Below are 23659 nucleotides of genomic sequence, written 5' to 3'. Positions count from 1 at the left end.
AAGCTCATATTTAGATCAATTTACCTATATAGTCCACAACTAATTAGAAGAAGAAAAAAGAGCTAGTGGAATGAATGTCCCTAAATCTCGATACTATCATTGACTTTTATAGGCGTATATACTATATAGTAAATCAACTAAATCAGTCTAATCATATTAGAACATTATAAGAAATATATAGATCTACACAAAACATTCTTTAATCAACCATACCCAACCAAAAATCTACTCGTTCATATTTGGATACGCGTATATGTCAATATGTGTGTATGTGTATCAGTGTATGCACGAGTTAACACGTGCACGTGGCATGTGCAGCGAAGGCGAAGGAGTGATGAGACAAAGAAGAAAAGGATGATCCAAGTTTCAAAATGATTCCAAAAGTTATGAACTATAAGCCAAACAAAGTGCCAATCGCCAAAACATGAACTTCAACTACACTTGTTAGATCGTTTTCTCACATTAAAGCCACTCTACACTTTTCCCATTTTACCATTTTATAAAACCAGAGCACATGTATGTTAGATACATAAGCTGACAAACTATTTATTTTGGTTATCCAAAAAGCATAATTTTGTTTTAAATCAAAACATTTGATATATAGATATATTACCAAAAATGTTGCAAAAATGTGTCTGAATCATAAGCCAATGCAAAGGAAGTGATATAAACCTAAACTCTAAAGATCTCGAGCAAATAGACATAAATAAACAAAAACACCTAATTACATTACATCCCCACTTACAAATGTGAACATTAACTGTTAAAAATCACCAAAAAAGTCATCAAGATTCAAGAATATGGCTTTCCTTTTCAAAAAGCAGTACACGTCTCTGTCTCACACAGACAGTGTATTCAATGCATTTTGTTGTCTTCCCACTTTACACCAGCTCAGCCTCTGTTCCTCTCCTTCTTCTTCTTTCTCTTCTCTTCCAAAACCAGAAAATTCTGCAGAATAACTTTTCATTCACAAGATTGGAAAGATAGAGTTTTCCAAATCCGAGAAACAAACACAAAAATATCTTGTCTTCGTCTAACAAAGAGATAGCTCCAAAGTCCAAAACAAAACAAAACAGAGTACTCTGCTCTATAAATTTCGTTCCTTTATTACTCTGGTCTATAAAACAGAGTACTCTGCTTTTATAAATGAGTTAAAGATCAGTAGTAAAGACAAGAATGGCTGCCTTATGTGTCACGTTACTTGTTCTTCTCTCAATCTTTCTTTCAACACCACCAACTATTCAAGGAAACGCAGAGCTGAAAGCTTTAATGGAGCTCAAATCATCGCTTGACCCTGAGAACAAGCTTCTCCGATCATGGACGTTTAACGGCGACCCATGCGACGGATCTTTTGAAGGAATCGCCTGTAACCAGCATCTGAAAGTTGCAAACATATCTTTACAAGGGAAACGTTTGACCGGAAAATTGTCTCCGGCAGTTGCAGAGCTCAAATGTTTATCAGGTCTTTACTTGCATTACAATAGTCTCTCCGGAGAGATACCTCAAGAGATCACAAATCTCACTGAATTATCAGATCTTTATCTCAATGTTAATAACTTCTCCGGCGAGATTCCGGCAGAGATCGGCTCCATGGCTGGTTTGCAAGGTTAGCATCTTACTATACCGGTAGATTCCACAGAGCTGAATTACCTTAAACCACACTTCACCGACATATCATCTTGTTTGATTTTGAATGGTTTTGCTATTCTTTTGTCGCAGTTATGGATCTTTGCTGCAACAGCTTAACAGGGAAGATACCAAATAACATTGGATCTTTGAAGAAACTAAACGTGTTGTCTCTGCAACACAACAAACTAACCGGAGAGGTTCCTTGGAGTGTGGGGAACTTGAGTATGTTAAGCAGGCTTGATTTGAGCTTCAACAGTCTGTTAGGTCTAATCCCAAAAACCCTAGCCAACATTCCTCAGTTGGATACTCTTGACTTGCGCAACAATACTCTCTCTGGCTTTGTTCCTCCTGGTGAGTTATGATGATTCTTGAAATGTTTTTGTATAAGCTTATCTCTCTGTTTCTTGACTGATTTATTTCAAACTTGTGAAAGGTCTCAAGAAGTTGAATGGGAGATTCCAGTTTGAGAACAACACAGGATTATGTGGTATAGATTTCCCTTCTTTGAGAGATTGTTCTGCTTTCGACGAAGCAAACATCGAATTCAAGCAGCCTCCGGGTGAAACAGACACTGATAAATCAAGTCTTCACAACATATCTGAGTCTGTATATATCCAGAAGCATTGCAACCAAACACATTGCCACAAATCCTCATCAAAACTCCCACAAGTTGCGTTGATATCAAGCGTGATCACCGTCTCTATAACATTGATTGGTGCCGCTATATTAACCTTCTTTCGCTACAGAAGAAGGAAGCAAAAGATTAGTAACACACCAGAGTTCTCCAAGGGAAGACTAAGCACAGATCAGCAAAAAGATCTCCGTGCATCACCTCTCGTGAGTCTTGCCTACACAAAAGAATGGGATCCGCTTGGCGATAGCAGAAACGGAGCTGAGTTCTCACAACAAGAGCCTCATCTCTTTGTTGTTAATAGTAGCTTCAGGTTTAACTTAGAAGACATTGAATCTGCAACACAGTGTTTCTCAGAAGCTAACATAATGAGCAGAAACAGCTTCACCTCAGTGTTCAAAGGAGTCCTCAGAGATGGTTCTCCCGTAGCTATCAGAAGCATCAACATAAGCAGTTGCAAGAACGAAGAAGTCGAGTTCATGAACGGTCTAAAGCTTTTATCTTCGCTATCACACGAAAATTTAGTGAAGCTACGCGGATTCTGCTGTTCTAGAGGCAGAGGAGAGTGTTTCCTCATCTATGATTTTGCTTCAAAAGGAAAGCTTTCGAACTTTCTTGATTTACAAGAAAAAGAAACCAATCAGGTTCTTGCTTGGCCTACAAGAATCTCCATCATCAAAGGGATTGCAAAAGGTTTAAGTCTTTTGATCACTTCTTTGTGTTTGTTTCAGGAAACAAAAATGTATCTCTAACACACAAAACTCTTACAGGTATTGCTTACTTACATGGAAGTGATCAACAGAAGAAACCTACAATAATTCACCGAAACATATCTGTCGAAAAAATCCTACTCGATGAGCAACTCAACCCGCTAATCGCTGATTCAGGTTTACACAACCTTCTAGCAGATGATATGGTCTTCTCAGCACTCAAAACAAGTGCAGCAATGGGATACTTAGCTCCGGAATACGTCACAACCGGGAAATTCACGGAGAAAACCGACGTTTTCGCCTTTGGAGTCATCATACTCCAGATAATCTCTGGCAAACTCATGCTTACAACTTCACTGAGACTTGCAGCTGAGGATGGAGAAGTCAACGGTTTCATCGATGAATATCTCCGTGGAGAGTTTGATAAACAAGAGGCGATTGGAATGGCGCGGATTGGGATAAGCTGTACACAAGAGATACCAAACAATAGGCCTAATATAGAGACATTGCTTCAGGAGATAAAATTTATGAAAGAAGAGTGAATGAGTCTGTTTTTTAGTTAGTAAAGTAGTAACTTTGTTAAACTTTCTGCAAGAACCAAGAAGTATGATTATCCGGTTGAGTAGAATCACACCAATTGGTTTTGTTTGTCTTTAGCAAGAACCGGGTCGTTTTATAAATTGAATTTATGTATATAAATTAGAAATAAGATATTAACACAAAACATACACACATACAATTACAACTTGGATCGTTTGGCTAATGAAAGTGTGTAATGGTTTCTGTTTATTGAGGAGCATACAGCTGAGAGCAACTAAGTATTGCAGACTTGGAGCTACGCTTCAAGCTTACTCGAGAATATAGGTATGTTAATCCACTAGTCTGAACAAGTTGCTTTCTTTTGTTGGTTATATAAGTTTCTGGTTTTCCTAGGTTTTTACACCACTGATCCTTTTAATATGAGTAACGTACATGATATAACGTACTGAGTTGTGGAGATTGTTTAAGCAGTTTGTGGAGAGTTAAGTCCTAAGGGAAGATGAATTCTGGGCTACAAGAAAGGTTGCTTCTTTTGAATTTCCTTCGTTTTTCAATTTTCTAGTTATATTTAAGACTTTTCGTAGTTGTTGACTTTATTCTGGTTGCAGAAGCTACTTGGTAAAGAGTCCATCAGACAGTCGAAACAACAGGTCAGGCTCAAGAGCATGATGGTTTCTAGCATCAAACTATCTACTGATGGGCAGATATGGTAGTCTTCCTCTCTAGTTAATATGCTCCTGTGCATGCGTTTGTAGGAAAGCATACTCTATTGTGTTTAGCTGAAGTACATCCATTTTGTTGTTGCAGATCATGTGAAATTTCAGCTGGTTTACTAACCATTTTCTTCACTCTTTTCCTTAGGGTGACATTTACCTAGACCCCCTGACCCTGAGATAATTTTTCAGGTGAGCTCTTTGGTTCACTATGTTTGTCATTGAATGTAAGTGCTAGTTTTTGAATCCAAATCCAAGTAGGGTTGGGATAAGTTTATATGGTTAATGGGGTTGAAGTTACAATGGGACATAAATTTATTAATAGGTGTCAGGTTTGCATCATGTGCTTCCAATTGGAAACTACAACCTTTCAGTTCACCTTCTATTTTTGTGCTCGTTTAATCTGTAGATATACAGCCAGAATACTTCAAATGTTGTTTCATTCATGTGTACTGTTCTTTTCTCACGTTTTAATATATGATTTCTTCAGTACGCTTTCAGATTTTTACTGAGAAGCCGGCTGTTCGGCAGGCATTCATAAATTTTCCGAGTCAGGTAACAAAGACTTCAAAACTATGTCATCTTTGTGAATAAAGGTTTAATATTCAAAATACGATGGACCCTAACTGGCTTTGGTAATTATTTTCCTATGCCTGATGGCTGTAAAAGACTTTACAGCACCAAAAAATACAGCAGAAGCTGCTGAGAAAGAGGAACTCGCTGTCTTTCCAGTCCGCACGAAAGACAACACAGTCACAACTCGGACCTCATCATTTTTTTGAGTGTTGGTTTTTACGTATTGTCACCTTATGGTAATGCTTAATTTTAATTTTCCGTAACACAGAACCATGGGATCCAGCGTGATGGCATCATGGATGTTGTTGAACCACCAGAATGATCAGTTTAAAAGATCCCTTTTGCAAGATCTTAATCGCCATGCTACTGTTGTATTGGAAGGCAGAGTCTTTGATAAAAACACCTCTAAGCACCTCTTTCGAATTTGTATAGTTCACGAAATGGAAACATGTACTTTTGGCCTTTTTGACTTTAGTTCTTGGTGGTAAGTTTACAATGGTGCTAACTTATTACTTAAATTCGAAAGCAGATGTTGAGTCAGAAGATACGAGGATTGTTGCAAAGGCTATCACACGGGTTAATCAAGGTCTGCTGTTTCATTCTGTTATATTATATTCTACTTTTGTTTTTCTCTGTGCTGATCAATGCCCAAAGCCACACTTTATATTTGTCTGAATTCATTATCCATCTTTATTACCCCTAGTAGTAAGAAAAGCTGATAGTGAAACCACCAGAGACTCTAATCAGGAGAGACTGGAGAGAATGTCCAAGTTAGCAGAAATGGAGGATCTTCAAGTTTTACATGTAAGTTCCAAAATTTTCCAATATCCCAAGTAACAAGAAGCTCTATTATATACGGAGAAGTAGAGATTGGTTATATGAAAATGCCTATCTATTCTGTTGTGCCCTCAAATGCATTATAAAATTTCTTTCGTCTGCAATTCTGGACATGAATAAAAGAGTTACTGAGACATTATTGGTCATCTTACCCTAACAACTACATATTTTCATACCAAGGTAAACTTTTTTCTTTTCTTTCTGTTTCAGAAATCTCCCCATCCCAGAATTTGCTATATACATAGATTCCTTGGCTTTCTCAGGAAATTTTCAAACTAATCATACACCAAGAGCAAGTTCTTTATGCTAGGATGTTATATGTAACTATGCAGGTTGGTAGGCTGAAGGATGCAATGTCCAATGGTTATTCACAACTCGAGGTATGCTATGAAATTCCTCAAGTCTTTTTGATATAATAAGCAACTCGGAGTAATCCATTAGAACAGTAGTTCCTAATCTCTCATACCAATGCAACACAAACATGAAAAATTTGGGTAAACTTGGCTCAAGATTGTAGTTGAAGCTTATTAGATATTCCTGTGTACTGTCCCCGTGATATTAACCCATTCATGACTCAGGCGATTTTATGATACATAATATATATATACTCACACAATCATTATAATTTGCTCTGTTTTTCCAATTATTTAAATTTTATTTTATCAAGTGAAGCTATAGTATAGTAGATTCACATAGTCTATTCTTGCGTTCTTTTAAATATTTTTCCCACGGATTGGACGAAAATAGTTAAATGTGTATATTCATTGTTGTTGACCGTACAATCATTAATTGATCGATTTTTTTTTTTTCAAATATGCTAATGGATATTTCTCTAATTGTCGTTGGTCCTTCTGGCACTGTAAAGTATAATTTCTATAAATACTAGGCCTGCGACTTCGGTTTGTTTGGATAATTCGGTTCGGTTTGTTCGGTTTTTCGGTTTAATCGAAAACTGAAAACTCTACCGAAACTAACCGAATAAAATTACGGTTCGGGTTCGGTTAGGGTTCGGTTAAAACCGAAATTAACCGAAGATTTTTGAGTTTCGGCGATCGATAATGAAAATCGCTGTAATCCATGAGCCACTCTGCTCAAGGAGAAGAAAGGAAAATAGAATATTCAAGTAGTATTTGAAGAGTGTAGATACGAGAAAAAAGAAGAAAAAGAACAGCGAAGAGGGGGAGGAATGAAGACGAACTGCGACGAATAGAGAAGCAAAAAGAATGGGATACTTCTTTTAACCTTTTAGGATTTGAATTTTATATGGGTTTGAAATAAACTGGGCATTTGTTAGGTATAGCCCAAATTTAATACAGTTTTTTCACCTAATTAAAACAGTAGAAATTAACTGGCTCACTTTACTTGGGCTTTTTCTTCTTTTTCTCGCTTTTATATCATATACATATATAATATATATGTATTTTCTTCTTTGTCGAGATATTAAACCTACGTTGAAAGATGCAGAGACACCGGCGGCTCCACCACAATCGTGGAAAACAGATGTTGAGAATTACGATGGTGAAGACGAAGACGTCGGCTGAGGAAGATGGTGAAGTGATTCATATCTTTCGGTTAACCGTTCGGATATGATGAACCGAACCGAACCGAAGCAATAACCGAACTTGATTTATAAAGCTGCCGATCGGTTCAGCTCTCTTCACCAAAGCCAACCCGAAAACCGAGAATTTCGGTTCGGTTCGGTTCGGTATTCTTGGTTCGGGTAATTATCGCAGGCCTAATAAATACTAAAGAAGAAGAAACTTCACGGAAACGTCACTCCACTCCACCGAGAATCAATCTCGAGTTGCCAAAAACAAATGATTCGAAGAAAGTGAGGTGACAGTCAGGGGCGGATACAGAGCATAGAGGGGTTGGGCACGTGCCCGATACTGATTTTTCTCAAAAAAAAAAATTATATATAATTTAAATATATGACTTTAACTTAACTAAATAAAAAAGCTGTTTCACCGTATACAAAAAATGGTAAGACTCCAAACCAATCCCATAATTAATGTTTCAGCCCAAAATAATTAAACAGAAAAAAACCCATAATTCTATAAGTGCTTTATTAGTCCTCCAACGATAGATTAGTTCTAGACCTAGTTTCTCTTTCGACAACTAAATTGTTTTTCTCCTGTTACTTTTTTTTTTTGGCTTTTCCTTAGTTCTGAAGCCATCAAACATGTCTACCGTAACTACTTTTTTATTAATTTATATTAAAATTACAGTAGAAGACATTAAATTTTATTCAGTTTTAGACGAAATTTTGCGAGTTCATTGTTGTCTTTTATATGATAATTTATTTGTATACCAATTTTGAAAATCTAAACTTCGTTTTTACTATGTTAGTAACTTAATATAATCGTGTTTTTGTTAGGTACCAATTCATAATTATTTTAAAAGAAAGTTTGAAGCAACGTCTAAAAAAGCTCCCGTAAATTTGCCTTTGGATCCAATTGATAGAAAAAGAATATCAGAGTATCATCCTAACAAAAGAGATGAGGTAAGACGCAAATATTTGATTAGAGGTCCTTCAGTCTTTGTCAACCTCGTGGTCATGATTTTCCTAAAACACTATCTGGACAAAAGTTGAGACGATTCAATCCAGAATGGTTTGATCTCTATACCAGTTGGTTGGAATACTTTGTGAAAATAGACAAAGCTTATTGTTTGTTTGCTACTTGTTTAGAGATTACACAGAAAATAAAGGTGGTAGTGATGCCTTTGTTACAAAAGGATTTAATACTTAATCGACTTCTGAAGCTAGTTTTGACTTTACCTATAGCCACCGCAACAGTTGAAAGATGTTTTTCTGCGATGAACATTGTGAAAACTAGTTTGCGCAACCGTATAGGTGATCAGTTTCTAAATGATTGTTTAGTTTCTTTTATTGAAAAGGAATTATTTGATAAGGTGACAAATGAAGTAGCGATGAAAATGTTTCAAGATATGAAAGAACATAGGGTAATTTTATAGATACGTTTTATTGTAAGACTTATTTTCATATCGTTATATTAAAAAAAAAAAAAAAATTAGTGTTATTTTGTGCCCCGGATTAAAATATGTTCTGGATCCGCCACAGTAGACACACATTCTTTCATATTGTACGCTAATCTTGTGTGTGATATACCAATTTTCTATAATTAGAAATGATCTTTAATTAAACTTATGACTCTACAACAAAGCATAATGAGATTCAAATTAGTGGACCTATGCTATTGTACACAAATTATGACGTGGTCTATCAGACTATCATGTATATCATATGCGACTATGCGTGTATTAAGATTCTAAAAAGTAATCTTCTATTACTATCTTCTTATCTTATGTTGTCTTGGTCATTGTTGTTTCTTATACCTCTCTTTAACAATAAAGTGGTACGTCTCTTCTATTTCTGTCGATCAAGAACACTCATAACCATATTTATGAATTTTGTAAAACTGAAAAATAACCCTTATCTAAATAACCCTTATCTAATTATAGGTAACTAGTACTGATTAATGTAACATAAGATACATAGATAATTATCATCAAGGAGTAGTAGTTAAAACCCTCATATCATGTCATCATACAAGTTGCAGTAATATTGCAACCAAAAGACAGTAAATAGTCTTTGGTTAGATGCACTAAATCCCTTTAGAAACCGGACATATGGTCCTAGATTAGTTTCCGCCATGTCCTCTTACATTCATTGCAGCTTTTGTTCTTCTGGATGGTTCTGCTCGTGCATGAGAAGGACTTGGATCAGTCGAGAGAAGCAACACCGGTTGCTCCCTGTTTACAAGACCGCCTGTAAAAATATCAAAGATATGATTTCTTTGTTTTCCCAAACGAAGGTGCAACACAAAAGAAGGCGTAATTTGAATACTTACTGCCAAAGGAACCAGACCGACCAGGTAACTGCATTTGCCTTCTGGCATTTCCATTCCAAGACTGTTCAAAATCAGCCAACTCATCAGCAGAATTTTGCAATTGAAAAAGCAAACGGTTTATATATATAAGTATCTCACATCCACAATAAAATCTTTCTGAGGCTTAACGAGAAAGTGTTACTTATACCTTCGTTTAAATTGTGCAAGGTCTGCGTTGTATCAACACGACCATCCAGTTTACGCGCAACTGTGTGGCCCTTGAAGCATAAAAAGATTACTTATATCTCAGTGATATTGCATTTTCACTGTTTAGCTCAATTTTTGTCATGGTATATTTCTCTGGTCATGAATTTAGCAAAGAAAGCTCCTTTGCTGAATCTGAGCAATGATCAGGTTTGTTTTCTTAGTTGGTCTTTGTGTTGAAAGCTTTGTGATTTGAAAATTTAAAGCCTTCATCCCGTATATAATTTCCTCGTTTTTGGATTATAGGGAAGGAAGGAGTTATAACTTATATCTTTGAGTTTTGAAAACTATCCGGACATGTATGTATGCTTGTACTGTTTTGATCAGTAAGCTTCATATGTCATGGTTTCTGTTTATTGAGGAGCCTACAGCTGAGCAACTTAGTATTGCAGACTTTGGAGCTGCGCTTCAAGCTTCTTCCAGATAATAGGTATGTAATCCACTAGTCTGAACATTAAGTTGCTTTCTTTTGTTGGTTATAAGTGTCGTGTTTTCATAGGGTTTTACACCACTTCCTTTTAATATGAGTAACATACATGATATGAAGTGAGTTGCAGAGATTGTTTAAGCAGTTTGTGGAAAGTAAAGTCCTGTGGGGAGATGAATTCTGGGCTACAAGAAAGGTTGCTTCTTTCGTGGTTTCCTTCGCTTTTAAAATTTTCTACTTCTTTTGAGAGTTTTCGTAGTTATTGACTTTATTCTGGTGGCGTAAGTTACTTGGTAAAGAGTCCATCATCAGAGAGTCGAAACAACAGGTCGGGCTCAAGAGCATGATGGTTTTTAGGATCAAACTATATACTGATGGGCAGGTATGGTAGTCTTCCTCTCTATTTAATATGCTCTTGTGCATGCTTTTGTAGGAAAGCATACTCTATTGTGTTTGGCTGAAGTACATCGAATTATTGTTGTAGATCATGTGCAATTTCAACTGGTTTACTAACCATGTTCTTCACTCTTTTTCTTTCAGACGAATAGGGTGACATTTACCTAAACCCCTGAGAGAATTTTTCAGGTGAGCTCTTTGGTTTACTATGTTTGTCATTGATGTAAGTGCTAGTTTTTGAATCCAAATCCAAGCCGGGTTGGGATAAGTTTATATGGTTAATAAGGTTGAAGTTACAATGGGACATAAATTTATTAATAGGTGTCAGGTTGCATCATATGCTTCCAATTGGAAACTACAGCCTTTCAGTTCACCTTCTATTTTGTGCTCGTTTAATCTGTAGATGTGTAGTCAGAATACAAGAAAGGTTATTGGGTCGGGAGGGCTGTCAAAAGGTTATTTCTCTTCTGCAGTTAACCATTTCCATGTCTTTTAAAATGTGAAGAAACCATTTGTGGCATATCCATCTGATTTGACTGCCATGTCTGTAGATTAGACGGGTTGATCCAACTCCTGACTAGGGAGATGACTACACTCATCTTAGATACAACAACAGTTCAGTAAGTATGTGGTATCTTTGTTGGCAGGGTAGCAGGTGTAGCAACAAAAATAATTTCCTTCAAAAACTTGCGAGTCATAAGGAGTTTGCAGAGGGAAATGTAGAAAACGAGTGAAGATGATGTAATCACACAGACCACACGTTTTGACACACAGTCGATCCTTACTATATCTAAAACATCTTAATTTAGCAACGATCATAACAAAACATTGGCTAATTTGATTAAATTTAATCAGTTTTATTACTTACTTTCTTTAACAACTTTACTAAGGATGATCACCGTTGTGGATGACCTTACAACCCTTATTCACATTAGTCTACGAGATTTGCATAGATCTCACTTATAAAAAATATGGGTCCAAATGTCCCACTGTCAAATTCTTGTGTTCAATTTTTTTTATGGTTTTTGTGTTTTTAATAGTTTATTCGACTATTTAACACATAGTGTTAAAACTAAAAGTTTTGTGTAATTGTATTTATGTAGACTAGTCTTTTCGTGTTCAATTTTCACACAGATTTTTGTGCTTTTAATATTTTGTCTCTAGTTCTATCTCTAGAAGCTTCCTCTATTTCAGTAGGTATCAGAGCCAGGTTTCTTCCTACTTTTGATTCATACACTCAAAACAACGGTTAAGGTATAATGGTATTAAATTTCTTACTTTTTATCTTGTGTTTGGTGGTTTGCATTTTTCGAAAGTCAAATTGAAAATTTGTCACATTAATAACTTGATGATGAATACCAGTTGAAATTTGCAAAGTATAATTCAAACACTTTTACATTTATTAACAACTAAACACCAATAAAATAGGCATGAATTTTACATGTGAATCTTGACAATTGTTCAAGTTCTTCAATATTTTTTCTTAAAATTAAATGTAACATATCACTTAGAAGTTATCTCTAAGCTTTTACGTACTCTTTAGTCTTTACCACATAAAATTTCAAGTAAAGGGTCCATACACCACCAAATAGTTTCAATATAAATACACACATAAACCCAACAACTCATTCATCACCACTCTCACAAAAAGAGCTAAGAAATTCTAAAGGTCACAACTCACAAATCACTCTCTCTCTAACTTTTATTTTGCCTTTCATTTCCTTATTTTATTTTATTTTATTAAGTCTCTACTCTCTCATCTATATACATTTGTTATATTCTTCTTTACCTTGTTCTTGAGTTTTGCTCTTAATAATAAACACCGTACTTGAATATTTCAGGAAAAAAACAATGACGACAAGAGTGACAGATCAAGGTGGCATCAACGGAGACATATTCGACGATGGTGTTAACGATTATGTGAGGAAAGTGACTGTCGGAGAATGCTCCCAGGGCATCACTTACATCAAGATTGAGTACGTCAGACATGGAGTAGTCGTGGAACAAGAACATGGAAAAAAGACAGGAATAGAAAGACAGGTCTTACTTTTGTATTTCCTATTATTATTCTCTCTCTCTCTCTCTCTTTACGAGATTAAATGATATGCTTTATTTATAAATTTGCTCTGTTTTGCTCTGTTTAAATGATCTGCTTTGCTTATGAAAAAAATGCTCTGTTTTGCTCTGTGTTTAAGACCGAGTTTGAAGTTAATCACCCAGACGAATACATCACAACGATCTGGGCAACGGTTAGCGATGATGACATATATGGGAGTCGTACCATCAATATCGAGAACCTGGCTGGATTAGAGGAGGTTGTTTGTTTGCTCTGTTTTCTGTTCTGCGTATGGTTAGACCATTTTGTAATTGCTATGTTTTTCTTGTTTTCAGTTAGATCCAAGGTCTAAGTCTGCGGTGTCGGTGCTTCAGTTCAAGACATCATACGGGAGAATATCTCAGATGTTTGGTTCTCCCGGTTTGGTTAGCAAGCGGTTCACGTTAAGAGGCAAATACGGAACGAAACTTGTTGGGCTCCATGGTCGCTTTGGTGACTTTCTCTGCTCTATAGGAGCTCACTTTATCTTCGTTTCTCCTGTTTTTAAGCAAGTAAAACCTCATGGTGGGTTCTTTGGGGACGCTTGGGACGATGGGGTTTACGACTGTGTGAGGAAAGTGCGTGTTGGAGAAGATGCTGATCGTGTCACCTCCGTTGAATTCGAATACAGTATCGGAGATCAACTGATGACTCATTGCCACGGCAAAATACGACAAGAACGTAAAGAGGTATATAAATATTGGTTTCTTGAATCCATGTTCTGTTTTTCTATATTCACTGCTTAATGTAACCCTGGTTCTGTAGTTTGTGCTGGACTATGAAAATGACGAGTACATAAAGTCCATTGAGGGATTTTACGATAAATGTGGTTTCATTTCGTCTTTAACCTTCAAAACATCAAGAGATAGAGACTCTGAGGTATTTGGGAAACCTATTGGTAGAAAATTCGTCCTCATGGCAAAAGGGTTTGATAAGCTTGTCGGGTTCCGAGGAGGGTCTTACGATAATCGTGTCACTGCTCTCGGAGCAAATTTTGCGGTGGTAGTAGCTCCACCAGTGAAGAAACTAGAAGCAAAAGGTGGGAATCCTGGTTGCGAGGAGTGGGATGATGGGATCCACGAAGGTGTTTACAAGATAATAGTATCAAGCGAACACTCAGTTGTGAAGTCGGTCAAGTTTGAGTACGTCAACGGATACGCCGATGGACAGTACCAAACTGTAAATGGAAACGATCACGTGAAGATCATCCCAGGTGATGATATCAAAGAGGTATTTGTTCTATTTCTCGAATTAATTATACCCAATGAACTTTTTGATGTTAATATTGTTTTATGTTTGGTGTAGTTTAAGCTTTGTTTAGGAGATGAATACATCATATCTGTTGAAGGACACTACAGTGATGAATTGACTGAACTGATTGGACTGATTGGACTCAAATACATAACGATGCTTAAGTTCAAGACAAACAAGGGTATAACATATCAAGCGTTGGGAAACGAAGAAGAAGATTATGTGGGAGAATCGTTCGTGTTGGGGATGGAAGGTCACAAGATTGTTGGGTTCCATGGCATGTCTTCATTGGATACTCTTCATCAAATTGGTGTTTACATCAAGCCAATCGATAACCCTTAAAAAGTTTTCTTTATCTTATAAAGTGCAAAAGCATGCATGTGTGCATGCTTTAAACTCTCCTTAATTACCTTTTTATGTCATCGTCATGGTTGCTGTTGCTAGTATTCTCCTTAATTATGCCTTATGGCTCTTCCATTTGAATAAAGAAGTACTCTGTTTTTATATTTACACTAGTTATCTAATTTTCTTCAATAAAGAGAGTGTGTTATACTTATACATATTATTATATAAATACTTCAAACAAAACTTAACATAATCTACTAATTAAAAAAAAAATGCAACAAAAACACTAACAATGATATCTTCCGATTACAAGCATCTAAGAAGTGGCATGTAAAGCAAAAGGTGCATTTACCATTACATGCATATTTTGTCACTATCACATAAACTCATTCTCCACTAGCGAGATCTACCAATATCACATAGTTTCACATTCACTGGTAAAAGGGTTGGTTATAGTTTGTGAGTCTTGTAAGAATCAATATTCACAATGTTGAAACCTTTTTTCACCTAACAAGTTAAAAAAAATCTTGCAAGCTGTATTCAAAACATTAATTTCAGTAAAACCTACTTTTTAGAAGTGGAAACGGAACGGTTACTAAAATTTCAATGTATTTAACCATGCGAAAACAGGAATTTTATGCTTTTGTAGTTCTTTTGAGACGAGAGAGAAAACGACAATCCAAAAAGTCATTCGTCACTTTTGGGACGAGAGAGAAAACAACAATCCAAACTTATTATGTCAAATTCGTCATAATAATTTTGACTTTGCAACGTACGACTTGTAAAACATGTGATCCACACTATAGCTATAGTTTTACACAGCTCACTTATTTAAATGGATACAAAAAATGCGATGATAAATGTAGCCAAATATTCTTAAACTGTAATTGATATTAGTGTATATATATATATATATATATATATTCTCACACAATCATTATAATTTGCTCTGTTTTTCCAATTATTTAAATTTTATTTTATCAAGTGAAGCTATAGTATAGTAGATTCACATAGTCTATTCTTGCGTTCTTCTAAATTTTTTTCCCACGGATTGGACGAATATAGTTAAATGTGTATATTCATTTTTGTTGACTGTACAATCATCAAAGTATAATTTCTATAAATACTAAAGAAGAAAAAACATTGAATACTTCACGGAAACGTCACTCCACTCCACCAAGAATCAATCACGAGTTGCCAAAAACAAATGATTCGAAGAAAGTAAGGTTAGGTGACAGTAGACACACACATTCATTCATATTGTACGCTAATCTTGTGTGTGATATACCAATTTTGTATAATTAGAAATGATCTTTAAACTTATGACTCTACAACAAAGCACAATGAGAATCAAATTAGTGGACCTATGTTATGTACAACAAATTATGACGTGGTCTATCAGACTACCATGTAATATTCGACTATGTGTGTATTAAGATTCTATTACTATCTTATGTTGTCTGGTCGTTGTTGTTGTTTATACCTCTCTTTAACAATAAAGTGATACGTCTACTCTATTTATGTCGATCAAGAACACTCATAACCATATTTATGATTTTGTCCAAAAAAAAAAACCATATTTATCTTCGAGATCTTTATCTTCTGAGACTTCTTTTGTAAACTCTTACCCTCCAGTTTGGACAACCAATCTTGCAGTTATTTTCTAGTTTAATGTTTGGTTGGAAAAAAAAACCATATTTATGAATTTTGTAAAACTGAAAAATAACACTTAATCTAATTATAGGTAACTAGAACTGATTAATGTAACAATAGATACATAGATAATTATCATCAAGGAGCAGTAGTTAAAACCCTCATATCATGTCATCATACAAGTTACACTATTGATGCAACCAAAGTAAAGTAAATGGTCTTTGGTTACATGCACTAAAAGTCTAAAAGCCTTTAGAAACCAGACATGTGGTCCAAGATTAGTTTCTGCCATGTCCTCTTACATTCATTGGTTCTTCTTGATGGTTCTGCTCGTGCATGAGAAGGACTTGGATCAGTGACGGGAAGCAACATCGGCTGCTCTCTGTTTACAAGACCATCTGTAAAAATATCAAAGAGATGATTTCTCTGTTTTCCCAAAGGAAGGTACAACACATTAAAAAAGGCGTAATTTGAATACTTACTGCCAAAGGAACCAGACCGACCAGGTAATTGCATTTGCCTTCTAGCATTTCCATTCCAAGACCGCTAAAAATCACCCAACTCATCTGCAGAATTTTGCACTTGAAAAAGCAAATGGTATATAAGTATCTCACATCCACAATAAAATCTTTCTGAGGTTTAACTAGAAAGTGTTACTTATACCTTGCACAATTTTGTTTAAAATTGTGCAAGGTCAGCGTTGTATCAACACGACCATCTGAGTTAAGTTTACGCGTAACTGTGCAGCCCTGGAAGCATAAGAAGATCACTTATATTTGAGATCCAGTATAAGGTAATGGAGAATGATGATATATTACGATTGACAATGTACAATATATATATACAAGGCTGAGACTTTGTCAGCAAGTGTGAGCTATTATTACAAGATATATACTTAACATAGTTAGAAGATATGGCTTGAACAATACGTGATATTGCGTGATCCTCTACATCCCCCCTCAAGATGGTGGGGCTCTTGACACACCAATCTTGGAGGTAAGCAGGTGGAATGGTGCACGTGCGAGAGGCTTTGTCAATGCATCGGCTAATTGATCCTTTGTGGAGACGTGTGTGACACGGAGATTGTCGGCGGTTATCTGATTGCGGATGAAGTGATAGTCGAGGGCCAGGTGTTTCATGCGAGAGTGAAAAACAGGGTTAGCACAGAGATATGTGGCACCAACATTGTCGCAGTATATGACCGGAGGGGACGTGATGTTGTAGCCGAGTTCTGTTAGCAAGGAACATATCCAACAAATATCTGCAGATGTGTTTGCCACGGAACGATATTCTGCTTCGGTGGAGGAGCGAGCAACGCCTTTTTGCTTCTTGGATGACCAGGATACCGGATTGTGACCAATATAGACAATGTGAGCGTGAGTAGAGATGTAGTCGTCTCGATCACCAGCCCAATCTGCATCGGAGAATGCATGAACAGATGCGATGTTGTGACGATGGAGAAAGATCCCGTGGTCGGCTGTCCCGGCTAAGTATCGAAGCAACCGCTTGACAGCTTGCCAGTGATCTGTTGTCGGTCGGTGCATGAATTGAGACAAGCGGTTGACAGCGAAAGAGATGTCAGGCCGTGTGAACGAGAGATATTGTAGACTACTAACAACGGTGCGATAAGCAGTCGGTCCGTTAGAGCTGAACCGGAGTGGAGTGACAGCTTCGGCGACGTGGCCATGGGAGTGGCAACAGGTTTGGCATAAAGCATGTTGTGTCGCATGAGCAGATCGAGTATGTAGCGACGTTGAGTGAGATACACGCCTTGCGACGTCTGAGTAGCCTCAAGTCAAAGGAAATAGTGAATGTCTTCCGGATCTTTGATGCTAAAACGGTTTGCGAGTGACTGAAGTGTTTGGTGCAGTAGAGTGTTGTTGTTGCTGGTGAAGATGATGCCATCGACGTAGACCAGTAAATAGACCAGCCCAGCTCCACGTCGAAGAATGAATAGTGATGCATCAGCCAATGAGTTCTTGAAACCTGCACTCAACAGAAAAATTTTCAGTTCCTGGTACCAGGCCCGGGGTGCCTGTTTCAGACCATAGAGGGCCTTGTGAAAGCGACAAACATGATTCGGTCGGTTGGGATCAACGAATCCTTCTGGTTGGCGAACATAGACCTCCTCTGTTAAGGTTCCTTTTAGAAAGGCATTGTTAACATCAAGCTGCTTGATCGGCCAATCATAGTGCACAGCGGTCTGAAGAACAATGCAGAGGGTAGTTGCCTTGATGACAGGGCTGAATGTCTCAGTGTAATCGATTCCCGGACATTGGTTGTATCCTTTGGCAACGATCCGGACTTTGTGGCGATGAACAGACCCATCAGGTGAATACTTGAGTCGAAACAACCATTTGGTGTCAATGAGATTCTGACCTGGAGCCGGAGGGACTAGGGACCATGTACGGTAGCGTAGTTGAGCATTAAACTCATCGGATGCTGCAGCTCGCCATTTGGCATCTGCCAATGCCTAAAGTATAGTGCGTGGTTCAACATCGACTTTAGAAATGGCAAGAGCATACTTGGAATTGGGTTTGATGATGTCTGTCTTTGCGCGTGTGGTCATAGGGTGATGATTAACGGGTTGCGGCGGTGGAAGAGGCGCTGGATCGGGAGACACATATGGTTCCACGGAGCGAGAGGTCGGAGTGGATGAAGTTGATGGACTTGGGTGTGGTGGTGGGCTTGGAAGTAATGGGCCTGACGAATGTGAGGAAGTAGATGGGCTTTGGGAGCTGGAGGAGGAGAGCTCATCTGTGACACTTCTTTGTGGTGAGATATCTTGATTTGTCGATGAAGACGTTGGCGAGACATCGGAGGACGATGGTGTTGCAGCCGGAGTTAGGACAGCTGGTGATGGGGACGAGACAGGAGACGGAGCGCCAGCAGAGTTCGCCGGTGCAGATGAGGGATCTGAGCTCAAGTTTGACCGGAGAAGGCATAATGGCATCGACGAGAGGCGCAGTAGTGAGCGGTACGGCCGAGACAGGGGGAGTCCAAGCAGCGACTGGTTCAGAGACGATGGGCACCGCGGAGAGGGCATGGAATGGGAATTGATTTTCTATGAATTGAACATGGCAAGAAACGTATAGTCGATTGGTGGTTGGTTCAAGACATAAGAAGACACTTTGGGTTAAGGAGTAGCTGAGGAAGACACAGGGTGTGGATCATGGTTCAAGTTTATGAGAGCGATAGGGTCTGAGCCAGGGAAAACAAAGGCAACCAAAAATTTTAAGTTTGGAATAGTTTGGGATTGTACCAAATAGGCGGTGAAAAGGAGAGGAGAGTGAAAGATAGGGAGTGGGATAAGGTAGACAGTTGTTGCAAAGGCATAAGACCAGTAAGTGTTTGGGATATTGGCTTTGTGAAAAAGACATAGACCCGTTTCGACAATGTGGCAGTGTTGTCTCTCGGCGAGACCGTTGTGTTCAGGAGTATGAGGGGGACTGGTTAGGTGAGTGATTCCGGCAGTGGACAGGAAATCACGAAGAGCGATAAATTCGCCGCCATTATCAAAAAAGAGGGTTCCAATTTTGGTTTGGAACCGGTTTTCAGTAAGTGCTTTGAATTTGATGAAGGTTTCTTTGACATGGGATTTTAGTTTGAGGGGATAGAACCAAGTATAACGAGTGAAGTGGTCCACTATTATGAGGTAGTGTTTGAAGGAGTCGACAGAGGTAATGGGTGAGGTCCAGAGGTCGGTAAAGAGGTATTGCGAAGGGCGAGTGGAGGAGATGGACGTTTTGGAGAAAGCTAGTTTATGACTTTTATTTGAAAAGCAATCAACGCAAGACAAAGGTTTTGAAAGAGAATCTGAAAGCGGTAAAGAAAATTTAGAAATAACATTTTTAAGAATAGGTAGAGAAGGGTGCCCAAGTCTTGAGTGCCAATCGGAGACGGACGACCGGACTGTCGGAGTGGCAAAGTACGACGCTGCACCTGCTGTTGTAATCGGCCACTCGTAGAGTTCATTTTTAGTCCTTCCTTGGAGTATTCGGATCCCCGAGCTGAGATCCCTCACCTTAAAGAAGGCAAGGTACAATTCAACACAAATGTTATTGGCGTTGCATAAACGATATACATATATAAGATTTTTCTTAATATCAGGAACATGAAGTATATTTGTAAGCGAGAGGGAGCGTGTGGGAGAAGGGAGAGATGCGGAACCTGTATTGACGATTGGTAAACCGGTGCCATCGCCAATGAGGACCTCGTCACCACCGTTGTATGGGTGGTGGAGGGACAAGTTGGCTAGATCAGATGTGATGTGGTGGGTGGAGCCAGAGTCCATGATCCACGGGTTAGAGGTGGACGTGTGAACAAGGTTTGCACGAGGCATCCAAGCAGATGGTGGAGTGGGAAGCAAGGGACGCTGGGATTGGGGAGACTGGAACTGTGGACATCGCTTGGCAGAGTGACCTTGTGTGCCACACATCTGATAACAAGCAAGGTATGGACGATGAGAGCGGCGGTTGTCATTTTGCGGTGAGTTGTGCCAGGTGGATTGTGACTGGACGGGGCGGTGATTGTTGAACTTGGAAGAGGGACGGCTACGGTGGTTGGTGAAGTTTGCAGAGATCGGAAATGAGGGAGGAGCAGCAGGAGCAGAGGCAAGCAGCTTAGCCTCATGGTTGAGAAGCTTTTCGTGAAGCTCCGAGAGCGTAGGGGGAGTGTAACGGGCTTCAGTCTGGTCAACAATGGACTTGTAGTCTTCAGGAAGACCACCAAGTATGTAGTCGATCTGATCTTCATGCGACTCTGGTTTTCCAAGGAGTGCAAGTTGGTCAAACTTGACTGTAAGAACTTGGAAGTACTCATCGATGTTGCGTGAGCCTTTCTTCCAGCCATCAAGTTGTTGTTTGAGTTGACGAATATGGCCTCTGCTAGGGTTGGCGTAGGTGGTGGTCAGGGTGGTCCAGATGTCAGCAGTGGTTGAGGCACGAGAGAGAAGAGGTTGAACAGAGGTGGAGATAGCTCCAAGAAGAGCGATGTAGATCAGCTTATCCTGACGCTTCCATATGGTGAAGGCAGGATTGGCAGTGGTTACACCATTTGTGACGATGGTGGAGTCTGGTTTGGCAGTAGCTGGATCCAGAAAAGGGACAAGATCATAGCCATCAAGAAGAGCTTGAACTTGGCGTCTCCACATAAGGTAGTTGGAGGTGGTGAGTTTGGTCACATTTGACATGCTGATGTTGAGAAGCGATGCGGTTGTGATAGGCACAACTTCAGTGGTGGCAGCAACTTCTGGGTTTTGGACATTGGTGTCTGTGGAAGACATGATCGAAACAAGAAGGAGAAATGAATAAGGAGAAGCGTAAGAGAGAGAGGAAGAAGACGACTGCGGAAAAAGAAAATTTAGTTTAGGAACATTTGCTCTCATACCATATAAGGTAATGGAGAATGATGATATATTACGATTGACAATGTACAATATATATACAAGGCTGAGACTTGGTCAGCAAGTGTAAGCTATTATTACAGGATATATACTTAACATAGTTAGAAGATATGGCTTGAACAATGCGTGATATTGCATGATCCTCTACATCCAGCAAGACAAGATAAAATTTAATCATTATCCTCAGGTTATGTAATGTAGAAACTACCTTGTTATGAAGGCCTCTCGAGATCCTGTGTGCATCTTCCCGCGTTGCATTGTGGGCCTCTCTGATTTCTTCAAGAGTTAACTGTTTCACAGTAAGATCAGTTTTAGCAGTAAGCATAACGTAACATTCGTACACACACACACAACCATCACACATATAAATATATATACTAGTAAAAGTGAATAACTTGCCCCATCACTTCCAGTCCTTATGATCTTGGAAGAAGTGTAGTAGTTGCCGTTCTGACCACCGTAAGTAACAGAGGAGCTGTGGAAACTATAACTACGGGTTTGTGGTTGCCATAGTCCATTGTTCACCATCCCACTTACATTCATGTTCTGCATTTGCTGTGAGTTCTTTCTCTCTGCATTTGCATTCATGTATTGCAATTCTTTGTTCCTTCTCTCTGCATCAAACATAAAATAAAAACACATTCAGTTCCAATAGACACAGTCCTTTCCGCTTTATAGTAGAAATAGAAGAAAAGGTTGTTATCAGCACCTTCCTCTCTAGCATATTGGAACTGAATGTGTTTTTATTTTATGTTCCGCTTTTGTAGGAAAGCATACTCTATTGTGTTTGGCTGAAGTACATCGAATTGTTGTTGTAGATCATGTGAAATTTCAACTGGTTTACTAACCATTTTCTTCACTCTTTTTCTTTCAGACGAATAGGGTGACATTTACCTAAATCCCTGAGATAATTTTTTCAGGTGAGCTCTTTGGTTCACTATGTTTTTCAGGTGAATTGACTGAACTGATTGGATTCAAATACATAACGATGCTTAAGTTCAAGACAAACAAGGGTATAACATATCAAGTGTTGGGAAACGAAGAAGAAGATTATGAGGGCGAATTGTTCGTGTTGGGGATGGAAGGTCACAAGATTGTTGGGTTCCATGGCATGTCTTCATATGATACTCTTTATCGAATTGGTGCTTACGTCAAGCCAATCGATAGCCCTTAAAAGTTTTTTATTTATAAAGTGCAAAAGCATGTGTGTATGCTTTAGACTCTCCTTAATTACCTTTTTATGTCATCTTCATGGTTGTTGTTGCTAGTATTCTCCTTAATCCTTATGGCTTTTCCATTTGAATAAAGAAGTACTCTATTTTTATATTTACACTAGTTATCTAATTTTCTTCAATAAAGAATGTATTATACTTATACATATTGTTATATAAATACTTCAAACAAAACTTAACTTAATTCACTAAAAAAAATTAATAAATGAAACAGAAACTCATTACCATTACAAGCATCTAAGAAGTGGCATGTAAAGCAAAAGGTGCATTTACCATTACATGCATATTTTGTCACTATCACATAAACTCATTCTCCACTAGCGATATCTACCAATATCACATAGTTTCACATTCACTGGTAAAAGGGTTATAGTTGTGAGTCTTGTAACGTCGACAAGAGTGACAGATCAAGGTGGCATCAGCAGAGACGTATTCGACGATGTTGTTAACGATTATGTGAGGAAAGTGATTTTCGGAGAAAACTCTCACTGCACTACTTATATCAACACTGAGTACGTGAGAGATGGAGTAGTCGTGGAACAAGAACATGAAAAAAAGGCAGGAACACAAACACAGTGATCTTTACTTTTGTATTTCCTATTATTATTCTCTCTCTCTCTCAACGAGTTTAAACGATCTGATTTGTTTATAAAATTGCTTATTTCTCCATACCAATGCAAGTATGCAACACAAACATGAATTTTTTTTGGTAAACTTGGCTCAAGAGTCAAGATTGTAGTTGAAGCTTATTACTTATTAGATATGGCTTATTATTCCTGTGTACTGTCCCCGTGATACTTAACCATTCATGACTCAGGCGATGAAAGAGTCCGTGCAATCTGATCTCCGGAATCAGGTTTCTTTACTGGTTCGTCCCATGCTACAGGTTAGCTTCTTGATCAAGTCACATTGTATATGTCCGGTTTCACCAGCCAAAACTTGCATTGTAATTTGGTTTTATGAATTGATGATAAACCTGTCTTCTCTGCCAGGCTCTTGACGCTGCGTTCCGACACTACGAAGCCGACTTGCAGGGAAGAGCCCTAAGAGCGTAGAGGCGGCAACAATTATGAAATCTCTCGGTAGAAGAAATTGAAAAAAAATC

General features: G+C 38.2%; 3 protein-coding genes across 4 annotated transcripts; 2 read left to right on the top strand and 1 right to left on the bottom strand.

Moving 5' to 3' along the window:
* On the top strand, nucleotides 855-5344 carry LOC104718046 (somatic embryogenesis receptor kinase 4-like). 2 transcript variants are annotated; one of them, XM_019230515.1, is made up of 9 exons: nucleotides 855-1606; nucleotides 1720-1980; nucleotides 2063-2953; nucleotides 3031-3834; nucleotides 3982-4032; nucleotides 4119-4219; nucleotides 4372-4415; nucleotides 4714-4778; nucleotides 4893-5344. In XM_019230515.1, exons 1-4 carry the CDS (start codon nucleotides 1177-1179, stop codon nucleotides 3510-3512), a joined length of 2064 nt encoding a protein of 687 aa, XP_019086060.1. In that variant the 5' UTR covers nucleotides 855-1176; the 3' UTR covers nucleotides 3513-3834; nucleotides 3982-4032; nucleotides 4119-4219; nucleotides 4372-4415; nucleotides 4714-4778; nucleotides 4893-5344. The 2 variants fall into 2 exon arrangements, with proteins under 2 accessions (XP_019086060.1, XP_019086061.1); XM_019230516.1 differs by having other exon boundaries at nucleotides 4318-4415.
* Nucleotides 9299-21949, bottom strand: LOC104720180. Its single transcript, XM_010438131.1, has 5 exons — nucleotides 21722-21949; nucleotides 21531-21611; nucleotides 9697-9765; nucleotides 9509-9593; nucleotides 9299-9426 (listed from the first exon to the last, which is right to left on the bottom strand). The coding sequence occupies exons 1-5, from the start codon at nucleotides 21947-21949 to the stop codon at nucleotides 9299-9301; spliced, it is 591 nt and encodes a 196-aa protein (XP_010436433.1).
* Nucleotides 12179-14426, top strand: LOC104718044 (jacalin-related lectin 45-like). The gene is made up of 6 exons (XM_010435704.1): nucleotides 12179-12243; nucleotides 12416-12614; nucleotides 12770-12889; nucleotides 12966-13358; nucleotides 13435-13899; nucleotides 13975-14426. Exons 2-6 carry the CDS (start codon nucleotides 12426-12428, stop codon nucleotides 14260-14262), a joined length of 1455 nt encoding a protein of 484 aa, XP_010434006.1. The 5' UTR covers nucleotides 12179-12243; nucleotides 12416-12425; the 3' UTR covers nucleotides 14263-14426.

This window comes from Camelina sativa, chromosome 10 (genome assembly GCF_000633955.1).
Source record: "Camelina sativa cultivar DH55 chromosome 10, Cs, whole genome shotgun sequence".
In the NCBI taxonomy this organism is placed as follows: Eukaryota; Viridiplantae; Streptophyta; class Magnoliopsida; order Brassicales; family Brassicaceae; genus Camelina; species Camelina sativa.
This window is presented reverse-complemented; position numbering and strand designations above follow the sequence as displayed.

Excerpts from the sequence above, each read along its gene's own strand:
- LOC104718044 (XM_010435704.1), top strand. The coding sequence starts at position 12,426 with ATGACGACAAGAGTGACAGATCAAGGTGGCATCAACGGAGACATATTC. Across the intron at positions 13,359-13,434 it reads TACGACAAGAACGTAAAGAG|TTTGTGCTGGACTATGAAAA; the intron begins GTATATAAATAT and ends CTGGTTCTGTAG. Across the intron at positions 13,900-13,974 it reads CAGGTGATGATATCAAAGAG|TTTAAGCTTTGTTTAGGAGA; the intron begins GTATTTGTTCTA and ends TGTTTGGTGTAG.
- LOC104718046 (XM_019230515.1), top strand. The coding sequence starts at position 1,177 with ATGGCTGCCTTATGTGTCACGTTACTTGTTCTTCTCTCAATCTTTCTT. Across the intron at positions 1,607-1,719 it reads CTCCATGGCTGGTTTGCAAG|TTATGGATCTTTGCTGCAAC; the intron begins GTTAGCATCTTA and ends CTTTTGTCGCAG. Across the intron at positions 1,981-2,062 it reads CTCTGGCTTTGTTCCTCCTG|GTCTCAAGAAGTTGAATGGG; the intron begins GTGAGTTATGAT and ends AACTTGTGAAAG.
- LOC104720180 (XM_010438131.1), bottom strand. The coding sequence starts at position 21,949 with ATGTTTGATGCAGAGAGAAGGAACAAAGAATTGCAATACATGAATGCA. Across the intron at positions 9,594-9,696 it reads CCTTGCACAATTTAAACGAA|GATGAGTTGGCTGATTTTGA; the intron begins GGTATAAGTAAC and ends CAAAATTCTGCT. Across the intron at positions 9,427-9,508 it reads TCGGTCTGGTTCCTTTGGCA|GCGGTCTTGTAAACAGGGAG; the intron begins GTAAGTATTCAA and ends ATATTTTTACAG.